The sequence below is a fragment of the Chiloscyllium plagiosum genome, unplaced genomic scaffold (genome assembly GCF_037043375.1).
Source record: "Chiloscyllium plagiosum isolate Xiang-an unplaced genomic scaffold, Cpla_swu_hap1 HiC_scaffold_2, whole genome shotgun sequence".
Taxonomy (NCBI): Eukaryota; Metazoa; Chordata; class Chondrichthyes; order Orectolobiformes; family Hemiscylliidae; genus Chiloscyllium; species Chiloscyllium plagiosum.
The window spans coordinates 26,349,476-26,366,758 of record NW_028270140.1 but is presented as its reverse complement, the minus strand read 5'-3'; the positions used below and the strand labels follow the sequence as shown (position 1 = coordinate 26,366,758).

General features: G+C 40.0%; 1 protein-coding gene across 2 annotated transcripts in view; it reads left to right on the top strand.

Annotated features, from left to right (window-relative positions):
• The window catches only part of LOC122563665 (ADAMTS-like protein 1), a 571,728-nt gene that overhangs the window by 297,476 nt on the left and 256,969 nt on the right, over nucleotides 1–17,283 (top strand). For both annotated transcript variants that reach the window (XM_043717704.2, XM_043717714.2), the window contains one exon: nucleotides 10,865–10,992. In XM_043717704.2, the coding sequence (XP_043573639.2) occupies nucleotides 10,865–10,992 (128 nt within the window). The remainder of the gene's footprint in view (nucleotides 1–10,864; nucleotides 10,993–17,283) is intronic.

Genomic DNA, 17,283 nt, shown 5'->3' with positions numbered 1-17,283 from the left:
CTATTCAAACAATAAACTGCAGTTTTTTTTTTACATTGCCCAACTCAGCTGCATACAGAGATTCATTGACATCATTGTTCTGGCTTCAGCTCGCACCAATGCAGAGGGAAGTCTTTGGTTATACTTTGAACGAATAGTCAAAAGTGACCAAAAATCAAGATGGTGCAGCAACAGTGAAAATTCAAGTGGAACAGAAATAAAGCAGGAAAAAGCAATTTTTAAAAATATATACTGCACTCTACTTTTAAAAGTAGAAAACCAACAATAAATGGAGAAAAAAAATTATTTATTTTTGAATTGGGTTGTCATTGATACCATTAATGAATTACTGAAATTCAAATAAAATATGCCATTTTATTTTTCCGATGAAGAAAGGAATGACCTGAAGAAGAGATCTCTAAAAATTTTACTTACTCAAGTGCAAGAAAGGACTTTACAGATTTAATATATGCATTCCTCCTGTGGAAGATCAGCAAGATACAGAAAAGATTTGGATGTACTCGAACACCAATTTGGGGTAAGAATTTTTTAATTTCAAGGATTAACACATCCCCAACTCGTCATTGAAACAGCAACCCCAGAGTCTTTTGATGGATTTTTCAAAAGATGTGACAAAAACGATGAGTTAGACTTTTTAGAAAAAGAACATTGAGACACTCATCAATGATCACCTCTGCATTAATTAAAGCCTTTAGGACGAATCTTCTTGGCAAGGAAAAAAAAACAGCCATTCATTAATGCATTACTTGAAGATGCATGCAAGCATGAATTTTGGCTATCAATAATTCAAGATCTATTCCAGCAAAGATTACACGCTTTAGGGGCAGCCAACACTATTGCTATGGTCGGCAAAGCACGCCAAACTAACAAGATGTGTTTTGATGCAACTACCCAAAAGCTATTCAGCTTTTCTTCACAGTTGCACCAAAAGATAATTGGTATGTGTGTGTGTGCGCAGGAAATCTGGCTTGAAAAACCAAGCCAGACCCCAAGACAAATGCAAGTGACAAGAGGTCAATGCAGTATCACGATGCTGGCAGCAAGCAAAGTATTAAGAGCTTGCATAACCATCAACACAAAAGGGAAGTGTACAGTTGACTGAGTGAACAATAAAGTTTGGAAGATGTCTAAGTTTTTCATATTGTTAACCTCACACCATGTTGTTAATATAAGTTGATCAGAAGCTTTTATGATCATTTATATCATGTGTGCTGAATAGATCAGTGGCACATCCTGAAAACTAGAAGTAACACAGCAAGTGGTACCATTGTATTACCACTGCACATCCTGAAAGTCATGAAACGCAGCATACTGATAGTTCATGGTACAACCTACAAGAGATTGTCTCCCAGAGTATAACATCACCAGTTGTGTGCATTGTCAGAATCACACTGCTGTGCCAATATGTGAGCTGCTGCTGGCTTCCTGAAATCTTCTACATGCTATATACTCCAAAACATCACAATAGTTCCGTTTCAAACAACACCCACTCTGGGAGAATAGACTAGATGTAGCACAAAAGAATTCATCAACACTCTCAAACAAATCTACCCAGTGCTTTGACATCATTAGCAATTTTATGAATGGTGCAATATTGCAGTTCAGGGATGATGCCTCATTTATTGTTCCTTCAAGTAAGTGGGCTCACGTTGAAGAGAATCTTGAAGTGGAACTGAATAAGGTGGGGTGAAATGGAATCATTTGAAAAATTGACCACCATACTGATTTATATGGTTCCACTGCATGCAACATAAAGATCGCAACGTAAGGTTATGCCAATGTCTAAGACACCTCAACTTTACTTATACTGTATCCACATTAAATATTGATGCTAGAGGAATTATATCCTGAAGTTTTCAGAGCCATGTTCTTCTCCAAGTTAGACGTAAAGGACGGCTAGATGTCTATCCATGTTTGTAAAAGAATCCCAGGCGCTCACATCATTACAAACATTGTTTGGATGGTACTGTTTCTGATGGTTGCCATTTTGGCTATTCCAGTAACAAATGGATTCATTCTTAAAGAGGTCCTGAAGAAGGACTTATGCCTGAAACGTCGATTCTCCTGTTCTTTGGATGCTGCCTGACCTGCTGCGCTTTTCCAGCAACACATTTTCAGCTCTGATCTCCAGCATCTGCAGCTCTTACTTTCTCCTCCTTCTTAAAGATGTACCTGAGTATATTTTCACAGCTACTGATACTGTGATTATGGTTGCGAAAAAGGCAGAGCATGACCCTATTATTCACTGGCTGATAGTAGTGATATAACAACATGGATTGGTGCAGCAAAATGTATCAGATAAATGTTACCATGATTAGCAAGTTTGCATCCAGATATTAAGCCCAGGGAACCTCTCCTGGTGTAGATAATTTGAGGATGTTAAGCAAATGTCAGCTCAGCATGATAAAGGAGATCTGCAACATTGCATCAGATTTTGCAACTTCCCACCATATTGTCCAACATGTGGCAAGTTATCTTCACTACGAAATTTACTAAATGATGTGCATGATGTGTGGCAACATGATCATCAATACATCTTTGATTCTTTCAAGCAGACTCTGTCAAAAAAGAAAATTTGCTTGTTACAACACTGTGAACTCCAGGAAATTGTGATTCATGATGTGATGTATTATGTAAAGGCCTTGGCAGTGACTGATTTGAGCCGAGAAACCTATTGCTTTTGGTTACAAAACCCAGCCGCCTGCACAAGTGATCTACCCATGTTCTCTTCTTGCTCACTGATTGTGTATCGCTTCATTCTCCCATGTCATTGAGGCTGCATGTCCTGTGCCTTAGATTGGTTCAGCACTTGGTTGATGGGCAAGGTTTTTGCACTTGCCTCTGAGTAGATGTTGTGAGACATTAACTCTGCTATTGAACATCATATGGTTTCCCACCTGCTTCTCCAGCAAGGCATTTAATGATGAAATAGTTCATAAGCTACTAAAACTTGTCGAAAATTCCATCTGACCCTCTGAGCAGGTTCCCAATTCACGCAGGTTAATATACTCCTCTTGATCTACACATAGATTCTGGCAACTATGGGGGTGAAGATATTCTTTGGACAGATCTGTTGCATTTTGCCCAGAGCCAGTGTTGACTGTTAAAATCTACAAGTGCCAGAAGATAAGCAGTTACCAAGAGCTGTGTTAGCCAAGGATAGCCTGATAGCATTGAACAAAATCCCAGGAAGATTGATTCATTTTAGACATACAAAGCAAACTTGGTATATCATGGCTAGTGATTTTCAAGTTCTAATATTCAAAGCATTATGCCATGGTACCATGACCATTTTATGTCAGGTACACACAGTTATTGTATGCAAATTCATGTCTTCTGCAAGAATCAATGTACAAGCAGAGATGAATCAGGATATTCATTTTACATTTGGTGTGCCTCAACACAATCAGTGAAGGAAAACTTTACACCCACACAATGTTCTCGAAGCTTCTCAGATGAAAATAACAACAGACTTCTTGATGGTGTGAGAGGAAGATTACATCCTTGCAGCATTGATAGTACCATGAGTGCTGCAGCCAACATTGATCCAGTAGCCACTATTCTCGGATTATTCATTGTCTCACCAAAGGTAGTGTCTGGCAAAGACCACACTTCACTGCTAAGCATTACACAATGTGAGGACTGACCCATTTCATATTGTCATTCCCCTATCCTCACTCTGATAGTGCATTGCATACTCTCTGCAAGATTATCAATTCACTGGTCATAAAATGTAAAGTGGAAAAGTGGTATTTTTACATTGCATTCCTGCATTTTTGGGTAACACCAATGGAGAAGGAATAACAGTTCCACAGCATCTATTCAGGTGTGAAAACTTTGTCCAGCCACCAGTTGCTGAACAATTCTAAGACACAGGACATTCAGCTTCAAGGATGGGGGAGAATGAAGGGATACATAATCAGTGAATATAGAACATAGAACAGTACAGCACAGAATAGGTCCTTCAGCCCACGATGTTGTTCCGACCATTGATCCTCATGTAAGGTAAACCTAATGTACGAACCCTCAAATTTCTGTGACCATATGCATGTCCAGCAGTCTCTTAAATATCCCCAATGACCTCGCTTCCACAACTGCTGCTGGCAATGCATTCCATGCTCCCACAACTCTCTGCATAAAGAATCAGCCTCTGACATCCCCTCTGTACTTTCCGCCAAACAGCTTAAAACTATGACCCCTCGTTTAACAATTTCTGCCCTGGGAAAATGTCTCTGGCTATCAATTTTATCTATGCCTCGCATTATCTTGTACATTTCAATTAGGTCCCCTCTCTTCCTTTTTTCCAATGAATATGTAAAGAACTACTGGAACTGAGTCTGAAATCCAAGTTCAAATACTTGGACACCAGCAAAGGTTTCTCAAATATGCATTCATCCCAGATCATGCAGTCATTACTGAGCATGGTTTTACATTGTGAAAGAACAGAAATCAGCTCAAGCCAATGTATGGTGCTATAATCATGCATCGAGAGTGAGGATGAAAACTCTTAACAATGAATGATTCTGCAGTGTTATAGTGTGATGACAACAGGCAGAAAGACCACCAATCTCTCAACCAACAGCAACTAAGCACAGCATGTACCTCTCCATTAGGGTACAGAAATGGTCTTGTTTCCAAATCTCCAAATCTTTATATTGAAGCTTGAATTATTAATCTTGTTAGCTTTGTGTTTACCTATACATATGATCATTAAATTGACAACAGGTGCCCATGTAAATCTGTTTGGCATTTTTTTAATCTTTAGAGAAAGGGAGACATTGTGTGATGTTTCAGTTCATATACAGTATGACTGGAAAGGGTAGCATGGTGGCTCAGTGGTTAGCACTGCAGCTTCACACACTGCTGGGGACCTGTGTTCAATTTCAGCCTCAGCTGACTATCTGTGTGGAGTTTGTACATTCTCCCTGTGTCTGTGTGTGTTTCCTTTAGGTGCTCTGGTTTTCTACCACAGTCCAAAGATATGCAGGTCAGGTGGATTGGCCATTCTAAATTGCCCATATTTTTAGGCACATTAGTCTGTGGGTGATGGGTCTTCAACCCAAAACATTGCTCTTCGGACGGCCGTTTTGGGTTGAAGGACCTGTTTCCACACTGTAGGGAATCTAATCTAATCTAAATCTATAGATGTACTCATAACTGTATCATAGCATGTGACCAGATGTCAAACTCTATCTGGACAGGGGCTACTTCAAACATGACATATTGATGAAAGTGTTCGTAATTAAATAACTTAACATCAGATCTGATGCTGAAGTGCACATGGTTGCCATTTATATGGAGTTGTAAGAAGCATCTTTTGAATTTTTCAGTCCCATATTACTCATGTCTGATCCTTCTGTTAAGAGAGTGAACATAAGCATTGCTGCATTAGGTACAATGATGCTGTTGGAGGCAAAACACTCACCATTGTGGCAGATCTGTCATCAGCCTTGCGTTTCAGCTTGAAGGTGCATCATCATTCCCCTGACAATGAAAGTTCTGCCCATAACCTTACTGCTTCCCAATCTTGTTGGGTGTGGAGGCTAGCTCATTAAATTGTGAGACATAACTGCTGAAGATGAAGGTTGCCTCCTCCATCATCTTTAAATATAGGAAACTGCAGGCTCTCTTCCTTGGAGTATGGGAGAAGGAAAACACTTCTTCACTTAACTAGGATCTCTTCTAGTTGACAGGTACTGTTTATTGCATGTTAGCAACTAGCTATACATTACGTGGGATAATGGGTATTGTCACAGACTTTGAAAATGACCAAGCTGTTTTGTCCACAGGTCTGTATGCTGTCATCATAGTGGGTGGTACTTATGACATTCCTCAGTGTTAACCCTTTTAGACAATTATCCAACAAAACTTGTCAAAGCAATTTGGGAATTTGAATGCAGTTAATAAATCTGCAAATTAAATTGTCAGTCGTAGTAAAACTCCAACTTTGAAGAAGAAAATCTCCCATCCTTACCTGGTCTGAGCCTGTCTGTGATTCCAAACCCATATGGTTGACCCTTAACCAGCAAGCCACTCACTAATGTTGAATACACACTACTGCAACAGTTTTAAAAGGCAACCCATTACCATTTCCTGAACCCCGTGAAAGACAATAAAATGATAATTCTGCTACTGAAATCTATATTCTAAGCATACAGTAATAAAAATATTTCACCAAGCTTTTTTAATTTCTCAATATCACAGGAATCATGATTTATGGCACAGTGACAAAGATTTTGAAAAGTTCTTTGCATTGTCTTCCCTGAACTGTCACTCAGATCATTTGTAGTGCCATGAGTGTGGCTAGCCTGCTGATAAATTACTGAAAACTACAGTCCCAATCATCCAAGTTTAGGACACCCATGGACATCAGTCCTCTGATTGCCTTATGTCTGAGACAATCAGTACTTGTGCTTCCACCTGGAATTTGAACAAAAAAACTGGGCATTTTGTAGTTTATAGTATAATTGCTGTTAGAAAAACGCAGTGTCTCTTTAAATCAAAGACGTTTCTTTTTGACCGAATTAAAATAATTCAGGAGCAGCTGCATCAATGAGCTGTATTAGCACAGTTGAAGCATGAGAATGATGTGAATGTAGTGGGAGAAAGTGAGGGTGAATCAGTGCCCTGAGGCAATGGATTGTGAGGGAGCATCTTCTGATAACCACTGAGGCAGTTAATGACCATGACTGAAGACTGTATTGAGGGTAATTACGATTCACTAAAGCTTTGGAAATGGCCAGTGGGGAAAAGAATCATGTGGTGCGTGAATGCTTTTCTAAGTACAGAGTATGAAGTGTTGGCGTGTAGCTGCATATTTTTAACATGCCAAGATGGGAGATCACATTTCAGCTCTCTCTATTCATTGCATACCTTTCAGAATTAGAACCAAATTATCATTATACACATCAAGAGCACTAAACATCAACTTATTTTTCATCTGTTCTGAATAACAGTTTTTGGACAATTAGAGTAGTGAATTTAAAATACTGTAATTTGTCCTTTTATATATTGTACTACTTAAATATGAAATAAAAGACCAGTGAATGACTTCAGCGTTTGAGAAATGTTCTTGTTCATTAATTCTGAAATAGTTTAAATACAAATCGAACAACACAATTTTGAAGAAAGCTGAGTCCCAAACAGAAGTAACATCTTCAGTATTGACCAGAGCCCCGCATTGACCCATCCCCTGTGCCTCACCCACAGCCCTACAGTGACCACATCACACCCCCTTTTCCCAGCTGTACCCGGAGCCCCACACAACCTTACTACAAAGAACATACAAGTGAAAAAAAGGGTTCATTTCTCAACAAAGTTGAGGAGCCTTTCTGCAATGCTAGAAATGCTGGCACGTTACACGGGACAGGGTACCACTGCTGTTTGTAATTAAATTATGGATTGTTCTTGGACAATATTTTGAGGTTTTTTGGAGGAAAGAGTGATGGAATAGGCTTTTTCTCTGTGCTTTGAAGTATTTTGAATTTCATGAACAATAATCAAGAAAACTGAAGTGTCTGTATAGTCACAAAGGTATTCATTGAACAATGTGTCCAAATTTTGGAAATATTTCACTGCAGATTGATCCACACATTTTTCTTTGACAAAGGGTGAGTATCATTTTCACCGCTGATGATTCTGTCTCTGCTGAAAATAATTCCTGATTTGGCCAGAAGTGAATTGAAGGACTGAATGTGGATTACACAGTTGGGCAACCTCTGGAAAGCTATGTTTACCTGTACTGCCATGACCTGAAGGTATTTGCAGTAAATGTAGGATTGCTTAGCTGAAACCTATCTGTGCATGTTAAACTGTGTCCCCACTCCCTGGTGCTTTCCACACTAATATGTGGAGGTAAGTCAAATGTGACACAGACAAGCAAAGTTTTCATCTTGTAATCTTTAAAGTCAAGGCTTAGGGGCTGTCTGAATGCCTCCAAGACTCTGAAGTACTCAAATTCTCTTAGTCCCCAGTACTCTGCCAGTGTCCCATGAACTCAAAGCTATTCCATCCAAACCAACCTTTGAAGCACATATTTAACTCCTTGACTTTTTTATTCATTCACAGGATGAGGGCATCACTGACAAGGCCAGTATTTATTGCTCATCCCTAGTTATCCCAAAAGCAGTTATGAGACAGCCACATTGCAGTGAGTCTGGAATCACATGTTGACCCCCAGACCAAGTAAGGATGGCAATTTCCTTCCTCAACTTGAATAGCTCCCTGAACCAAGGTTAAGCCAAAGTCAATTTGCTCATCCTCCCTGCAGTCTCCACTCCTATTCACACAGCTTGCAAGAATCTCAGTACCAGGGGCCAATTTTGACTGCTGAGTCCTCATACCCTGCTTTGCCTGCAGGCACACTCTCCTGTCTCAGATCACGGGCCAATTTTGAATTACCTAATTTGAAGAACATGACTGCTTTCGGCAGCAAAGTGACCAGTTAACCTCCCCTTCTCTGATGTAGCAGTGAACATGCCACAGACTCCAGGTCCTTATCTTGGATCTGAGGTTTCCGGAGCTTCACGTATTTCCTACAGAGGTGTTTGTCCTGTGTTACATTGGTGTTCAGCAGCTTATCCATGTTGTAGCAATGACACAGCAACTAGCCTGCCATCACTATCTTATTTGAAATAACTTTTAAATAAAGCACACAAGACTTCCTGCTCTTTACAGTTCATTGTATTAGAGTCATAGAGCTGTACAGTATGGAAACAGACCTTTTGGTCCAACTCATCCATGCTGACCACATATTACAAATTAATCTTGTCTCATTTGTCAGCATTTGGCCCATATACCTCTAAACCCTTCCTATTCATGTATCCATCCTGATGCCTTTTATTTGTTGCAATTGAACCAGCCTCCACCACTTCCTCTGGAAGCACATTCCATCCACGCACTGGCCTCTGTGTAAAAACGTTGCCCCTTAGTTGCCTTTTAAATCTTTCCCCTCTCAATTTAAACAGATGCCCTCTAGATTTAGACTCCCCTACCTTGGGGAAAAAAACCTTGATTATTCACCCTATTCATGGCCCTCATGATTTTATAAACTTCAGTAATGTCACCCCTCAGTCTCTGATGCTCCAGGGAAAAATATTCAGACTCTCCCTATAGCTCAAATACTTGAACCCTGGCAACATCCTTGTAAATCCTTTTTGAACCCTTACAAGTTTCACAACATCCTTCCTATAGCACGGATACAAGAATTGCAAACAGTATTCCAGAATTGGCCTCACCAATGTCCTGTATAGCAGCAACATGACCTCCCAAACCCTATACTCAATGCCTTGACCAATAAAGGCAAGTGTACCAAATGCCGCCTTCTCTATCCTGTCTACCTGCAAGTCCACTTTCAAGTGACTATGAACCTAAATTCCAAGGTCTCTTTGTTCCCCAGGACCTTGCCATTAAGGTAAGGTATAAGTCCAGTGTTGATTTACCTTTCCAAAATGCAGCATCTCACATTTATCTAAATTAACTCCATCTGCCACGTCTCGGCCTATATGATCAAGGACCCATTGTAAACCTTCTTCACTGTTCACTGCACCACTAAAGCAGTGGACCTGGCAAATTAGTCCTTTTTTTAATAGAAAAAAAATCACCAGTATCAATGTCATACTTAAACAGTTACTTTTAAGTAAAGAAAGAAGAAAAACTTTGGACCTGTAAGTGCAAAGTGAAGAGCTTGCTTTTACTTTTAAAAACTAAAAATATTCTCCAATCTTACTCACCAAGACATTTCTTTCCATGCACTCCTGTCATGCTGCTATTTGTGATGTCATTCCGCACTGGTCTCACTGCAGATCAATTTGTTGATCCACACCTTTAATCCTCTCCCACTCCCCTTTTTTCTCTGGAGCGTTTACTTCTTGCAGTAAACCCCAGTTGAAGCACTATATTCTCCCTATACACCAAATTCACACTTTGCCTACAATTGGAAATCTGATTCAATCAGTAATTCACTTGGCCTTCATCTCTTGACTGAGTTCCCTCATTGCTGTAGTCTCACACTAACCATATTCACACCCCATTTGAAATCTGGCTGAGGTACAAGGCCATAAAGAGAACTAAATCTGATGACCTCAAGTAATTTAAAAACTGTGCAAGAAGGTACACAGGTCAATGTTCATGTTAATTGTTGTTCTTATGGATGGCGCATTAATATGTAGGAGTATCCTGGAGATTCTAGAATAATATAATGGGCCCCACTAATGTGTAATCTACCATCTAACCTTGCAGGTTAGCACAATAGATAGAATCTGAGGCTTCAGTAACTTTATTGCGAAGTTGCAGAACAATTCCAATTCAAATATTAGTACAAACGAGAGGATTATCCCCATCACTTCTCTACCTGCTGCACTAGAGAGCGGATGGAGGACGAGACAGAATGAATGATAGAGAGTGGAATGTGAACAAATAGAAGGCATTTTGAAATGAGGAAATAATCCAGCAATGACTCACATTTCAACAGTTGTGAGTTGATGCTACTTTTTAAAGAAACATTTCTTTCTGAAACGTCAGGTAAATTTTTACTTCTGAAAGTTAAATTGCCCTCATCAAGGAATATAATTCCCAAGAAAATACTGACATGTAACATTGGAGCCTAATCTAATAAAAAAGATCAAAGTTTACACATTAAAAGGATTGAAGTTGAATATGAAAGGTTCACTTATCCTTAGATAAATAACCGCATATTATTCTTAATAATGTTTAATTTACCTTTGGGGCTAAAACCCCACCAACTAAACTACACTCAATCTTACTTAAAACAGAAGATGTCATGTCTGCTGATGCTGTAGAGTTTTAAATTAATTGCTTTGAATGTATAAGTGCATTTTCAGACAAAGATTAACTTGTGTTGCAGAGTTCACGGATAGCTCGGTCTGAGGAGGATGGAGACTCTCAGTGGGATGCCTGGGGTCCTTGGAGTGAGTGCTCAAGGACCTGTGCAGGGGGAGCATCATACTCTCTGCGACGATGCCTCAGCAACCGGTAAACATTTTCCTCTACTTCATCGTCTGTTCTCTTATCTCGTGACCGTGATGTCAGTGTTGCAAGTGAAAAACAGAGCAGGTGTAAAACTAGTTGCTCCGTCCCAACAGTATCCCATAGCCTCAACCACACGTAGTTTCACTACTGTGACTGTTTCAGTCAGGTCTGAGGCCTGTCATTGAGATTGTCAATTCTTCAATGAACAGGAAAGCATTTAAACCTCAATATTCACACTTTTGGATTCAAAGTGACCCCCCTGATAGCTTTTTAAATGCAAACTGTTTATATCCTAAGTCAAACTTGCGGGGAGCAAATGCCCACATATTGGGAATAAATGGCAATGTCAGAAAGAAGTTGAAACTTTATTGCTGGAACAGCACAGCAGGTCAGGCAGCATCCAGGGAACAGGAGATTCGACGTTTCGGGCACAGGCCCTTCTTCAGGGCCTGTGCCCGAAACGTCGAATCTCCTGTTCCCTGGATGCTGCCTGACCTGCTGTGCTGTTCCAGCAATAAAGTTTCAACTTCTTTCTGACATTGCCATTTATTCCCAATATGTGGGCATTTGCTCCCCGCAAGTTTGACTTAGGATATAAACAGTTTGCATTTAAAAAGCTAAGTCAAACTTGCGGGGAGCAAATGCCCACATATTGGGAATAAATGGCAATGTCAGAAAGAAGTTGAAACTTTATTGCTGGAACAGCACAGCAGGTCAGGCAGCATCCAGGGAACAGGAGATTCGACGTTTCGGGCACAGGCCCTGAAGAAGGGCCTGTGCCCGAAACGTCGAATCTCCTGTTCCCTGGATGCTGCCTGACCTGCTGTGCTGTTCCAGCAATAAAGTTTCAACTTTGATCTCCAGCATCTGCAGACCTCACTTTCTCCTCAATGTCAGAAAGAAGAATTGGAAGTGGATACTTGTACAATATGTTATTTACAGCATTGATCAAACAATAGTATAGTGCAGGAACAGTCTCTTCGGCCCATTAAGTCAGCTCCTTTATATGATGATTTTCTAAACTAAAAAACTTTTGCCTTTGTGCAGTTTCTATCCCTCCATTCCATGCCTACTCATACACCTGTCAAGATGCCTCTTAAACACTGCTATTGTTTCCACTTGTACCACCTCCTTTGGGGGTGTATTCCAGGCATTTGCCACCCTCTGTACAAAAAAACTTGCCTTTTACATCTCCTTTAAACTTACCCTCTTTTAACTTAAACCTATGCCCCCTAGTAATTGACATTTCTACCCGAGGATGAACATTAATGCTGTCCATACATTGCCTCTCGTAATTTTATATACTTCTACCAGGTCTGTCCTCATCCTTCAACATTCAAGTGCAAACAAACCAAATTTGTCCAATGTCTCCTCATAGCTAATACCCTCCAAACCAGGCAACATCCTGATACTGTTTCTGTACCCTCTCCAAAGTCTCCATATCCTTCTTGTAGTGTGGCAACCAGAACTGTACACAATATTCCAAATGTGGCCAAACTGAAGTTGACTAAAGTAACACATTATTTAGGCAGAAAGACAGGAGGCTTTCCTTGCATTGAGAGATGTTGGGAACTTTATTGTGCTGACATAGGGCAAATATATTTGAAATGCAGTATTCTGACATAAGCAAGTAAACTGTTGGGTATTGAATGTGCTATAATGAGTGACTTCTGTTTGTGTCTTTGCATTATTGGATGTGTTTGAAGTCTGTATTGACTGTCCATTTCTGATCATTGATACATGCAATTCCTTGCAGGTAGGGTTTGTAGAGTAGAGTAGCTTTTATTTGTCATTTCTACCAGATACAACTGATACAGTAAAAACAAGACAGCATTCCTCCAAGACCGAGGGTGCTACATGGACAGCACAAACTAAACAATCATATGTGGCATTAAGTGCATAAGAAGTGCAAAACATGCAAGTTACATTGTAATAGAAGAATGATAAATAATAGACATTTTTCTATCAGTAATTCAAAGTCGTGGAAAGAATTTCAGATGGAAAATAGTCTGATCATAGTGTTAAGGAGCCTGATGGCTTGGGGGAAGAAACTGTTGCACAGCCTGGCTGTGAGAAACCGATTGCTCCGGTATCTGCTCCGGTATCTTTTCCGGTATCTCGGCAGGAGGGAGAAGAGCTTGAGTGAGAGGTGTGTGGTGTCTTGCACTATGCTCTTCACCTTTTGGATGCAGCATGTGGTGGAACTGTCTGTCATGGTAGAAGAGAGACCCCAATGATCTTTTCAGTTGTCCTCACTAGCCGTTGTAGGGTCTTACGATCCAAGATGGTGTGTTTCCTGAACCAGACAGTGATGTAACAGCTCAGGGTACTCTCAATGAACCCTCTGTAGAATGTGGTGAGGATGAGGTGGCGTGGTGGGGGGTGGGAGTGAGGATGGCTTTCCTCAGCCTGCACAGTAAGAAGAGAATAAATTAAATTATTTCCACAAAGGAGGCAGAATTAAGGATTACAAACAAAAAGAACAGTGAATACTGGAAATCTGAAATAAAACAAAATTTGCTGGAAAAATCTCAGCAGGTCTGGCAGCATCTATGGAGAGAAATCAGAGTTAACATTACTGGTCCAGTGACCCTTCTTCAAAACTGATGGTAGCCAGGAAAAGGATGGTTTTATGCAGACAATGAGGTGGAGGTGGGGCAAGAGTAAATGATAGGTGAAGATAGAGCTCAAAGACAGAGAGAAAAAGCTGTTGGATAGCCAAAGGAGTGGTTAAAGATCAGTTTAAGGGAATGAGTAGCTGTTAATGGGGATAATTAGTGGCTGAGAATGGGTGGGGGGGAGCGTATGGCAGCAGATCGTGGAAAGACAAGGCTTGGGTGTGTTTTAATGGGGGGAAATATGGGGAAAGGTGCTCAAGATTGTTTATGTTTTTAAAGGTTGTGAGGATTCTGTTAAAATTAATAGCCTAAACTGCAATTTCTTTCATGTTATAAAGTTACTCAGATAACTTCAAAATGTGCATTGTGTATTTATTAATAAGGATCATATACAATTACGTATCTTATTGTTGGTGAAAATTGCTTCCAAATGTATAGCTATTAAGACGTATCAGCTTCCACTGGACTCCAGCTTGCCCTGTGCATAATGCCAGCAGTCCCCTCCCCAGAGTCAATGGTAAATCCCTCCTTCCAGTTAACTATGTGATTTTTGCTGTTGGCAATTAATAATAATTAAAATCCCTGTTTCTGGACTGGCAGTTTAAGTGAGCCAGACAATTTGCAACTTCGCAGCAGTGGTGATTTTACCAACAATATGGTCAATTAGTAGCTCCCATTTATTGTTAATCACAGCCAACTTTATGACAACCTCTTCTGTCCTATCCTCTGCACCAAACACCATCTGATACTCGTTTCATCACACATGCTGACACCCTTTCCCTGCACCTCTCCCCTCCCCACCCTGTCTCATATTGTTCCCTAATTTTGTGTTTGAAATTTTGTTGTGGGATGTATATTTTGTTGTCTAATCGGCTTTATTTGTTTGTGCTTGTCTGCATCTTGTCTGTGTATGTCATAATTTATGTCGACGAGCAGGTTTAGAACATAGAACATAGAACATAGAAGAATACAGCGCAGTACAGGCCCTTGGGCCCTCGATGTTGCGCCGATCCAAGCCCACCTAAAACTACACTAACCCACTATCCTCCATATACCTATCCAATGCCCTCTTAAATGCCCATTAGTTGTATGTTGAGAGAGGAATCCAACATCTGATGTCTGTCTTCATTTATGCTACTAGTTTAATTTGTTCTTGTGTCAGCATGGTTAATGTTGTGATGATATATTAGTTGTAAAAAAAAATTGATTCCTTTATCTGAAGTACAATTTACTTCAGTAGAATCTCTGTAATTACTGAGATGAATTCCTTTCAGTACAATTATTTGTTTTTGTCTGCTTTTTAAATGTCTGTGTCTGCTGGTGTCTCCAATGCTGGATTTTTAACTTTTGATAAGAAAATAACACAAAAATAGAGATAGAATTGGAAGAGGAAATTCTCCCCGTGTCTGCGTGGGTTTCCTCTGGGTGCTCTGGTTTCGTGCCACAATCCAAAGATGTGCAGGTTAGGTGAATTGGCCATGCTAAATTGCCTGTAGAGTTCAGGGATGTGTAGGCTAGGTGCATTAGTCAGGGGTAAATGTAGAGTAATAGGGTAGGGGAATGGCTCCGGGTGGGTTACTCTTTGGAGGGTTGGTGTGGACTTGCTGGGCCGAAGGGCCTGTTTCCACGCTGTAGGGACTTTATGAAATTCAAAAGGTGAAGTAAACCGTGAGAGGATGGATTTAGAGATGGGCTAGAAGAAAAAGCTATATTAGTGACTTTTGAGAAGATTAGTAGCTCAGGTTGATGATAAGTCAGTACATTAGCTTGCTGAGCTTGAAGGTTTGTTTTCAGACATTTCATCACCATGCTAGGTAACTTCATTAGTGAGAATCTGTGGTGAAGTACTGGTGGTATGTCCCGCCTTTCTATTTATAGGTCTTGGTTTCTTAAGATGGGTGATGTCATTTCCTTTTTCAAGGGATGTTAGGTAGGATCTAAATTGATGTGTTTATTGGTGGAGTTCTGGTTAGAATGCCATGCCTCTAAGAATTCTCATGCATGTTTTGTTTCACCTGTCCTCGGATGTGTGTGTTTTCCCAGTCAAAGTGCTGTCCTTCCTATCTACCTTCCCTTGAGAAAAAGAACTGGAAATGACATCACCCACCTTAAGAAACCAAGACCTATAAATGGAGAGGTGGGACCTAGCCCCAGCACTTCACTGGAGGCACGCACTGATGATGTTACCTAGTAAAGTGATGGAACATCTGAAATCAAACCTTCAAGCTCAGTGAGCTAACTTACAGAAAAAGCTATATTGAAGGTGAAAGGCAAAGGGAGAGGGACAATTCAACTTAAAAAAAGATAAAATAAAGATATCAACGTGAAAGGGGACAAATAAAATAAATAGAATAAATAGAAAAATGTTAGCACATAGTTATTATAAAAGAAATGGAAATGTTCAAAAAAGAGAAGGAACCAGGACTATGCAAAAGGAAATGGAAAGATTAAAAGTGCATTTTATATCAATGATTTGGATGGAGGGATGAAGTATATTATATCTGAGTTTACGAATGACCTAATGTATAATGGAAATGTGAGTTATGAGAAGGGTGAAAAGAGGCTTCAAAATGATTTGGACAGGCTTAGCAGTTGGGCAAAAACATGGCAGATTGAATGTAATGTGGAAAAATATAGAATAATCCACTAGGTAGGAGAAACAGAAATGCTGAGGATTTCTGAAATGTTGATGTGTAAAGAGGCCTGGGTTTTTCTTGTTCATGAGCAAGCAAATACAAAGGCAAATGGTAAGTTGGCCTTTATTGCACAACGGAATGAGAAAAGGTATATGAGAGCCTCAATAAATGCACATTTGAAGTAGAGCTTTGGTTCCCTTCCTAGGAAACCATATATGTGCCATAGAGGGAATGTGACAAATATCCACCAGACTGATTCCTCACTTGGCAGGATTATGCTATGTCCAATGGTCCTCTGTTGTTCTAGGGTTTAGAAGAATGAGAGCTGGTCTGATTGAAACATGCAGAATTTGTACTGGGCTTGACAGGTTTGGAGCATGTTCAACTTTAAAGATGATCGAAGTGCAAGTTATTGTTTATCCTTCCAAGTTTGAATGACACTAATTATTAAATTTAATATTTCTGTTTGGAGAGAGTTCTTCCACTCTACTTAAATTGCTGATGTGAGTTGGGTCTATGAGACATTTTCTGATGTGTGTATGTCTGTGGTACTTGCACAAGAAATTTAAACATCTGACTGCTGATCTTGCCTTGCCTGAAATACTCTTTGATTCCAATGACCACAGGACCAGACATTCAGAATCATGCAGAATTAGCTTATACTTACATTGGTTTTTGTACAGATTTATGAAGAGTTTTTCATAATAACAGTTGTAAAGCTTGCTCAGGGGTTTAAGTATAATAAATCAACAGAAGGATCATATCAGTATTCATCGCCATCTGTCTGACCACCCCCACCTACCATCCTCACCAGGACCATAGAAAGGACTCCACTTGCCACCATGGACAATGCTTGAAAGAAATTAGCTGAAGAATGTTGGAGGCACTGTTCAAAATATTCCAGAAGACGATGGATTCTGGGAAGTTTCCAATGGATTATAAAACTAACTGTTAATGTGACATCACCTTGTTTAAGATGGGAAGAAGAGAGAAAGCAGGGCAGTAAGTCTGTTATTGGAAAAGTGTGAGCATCCATTATT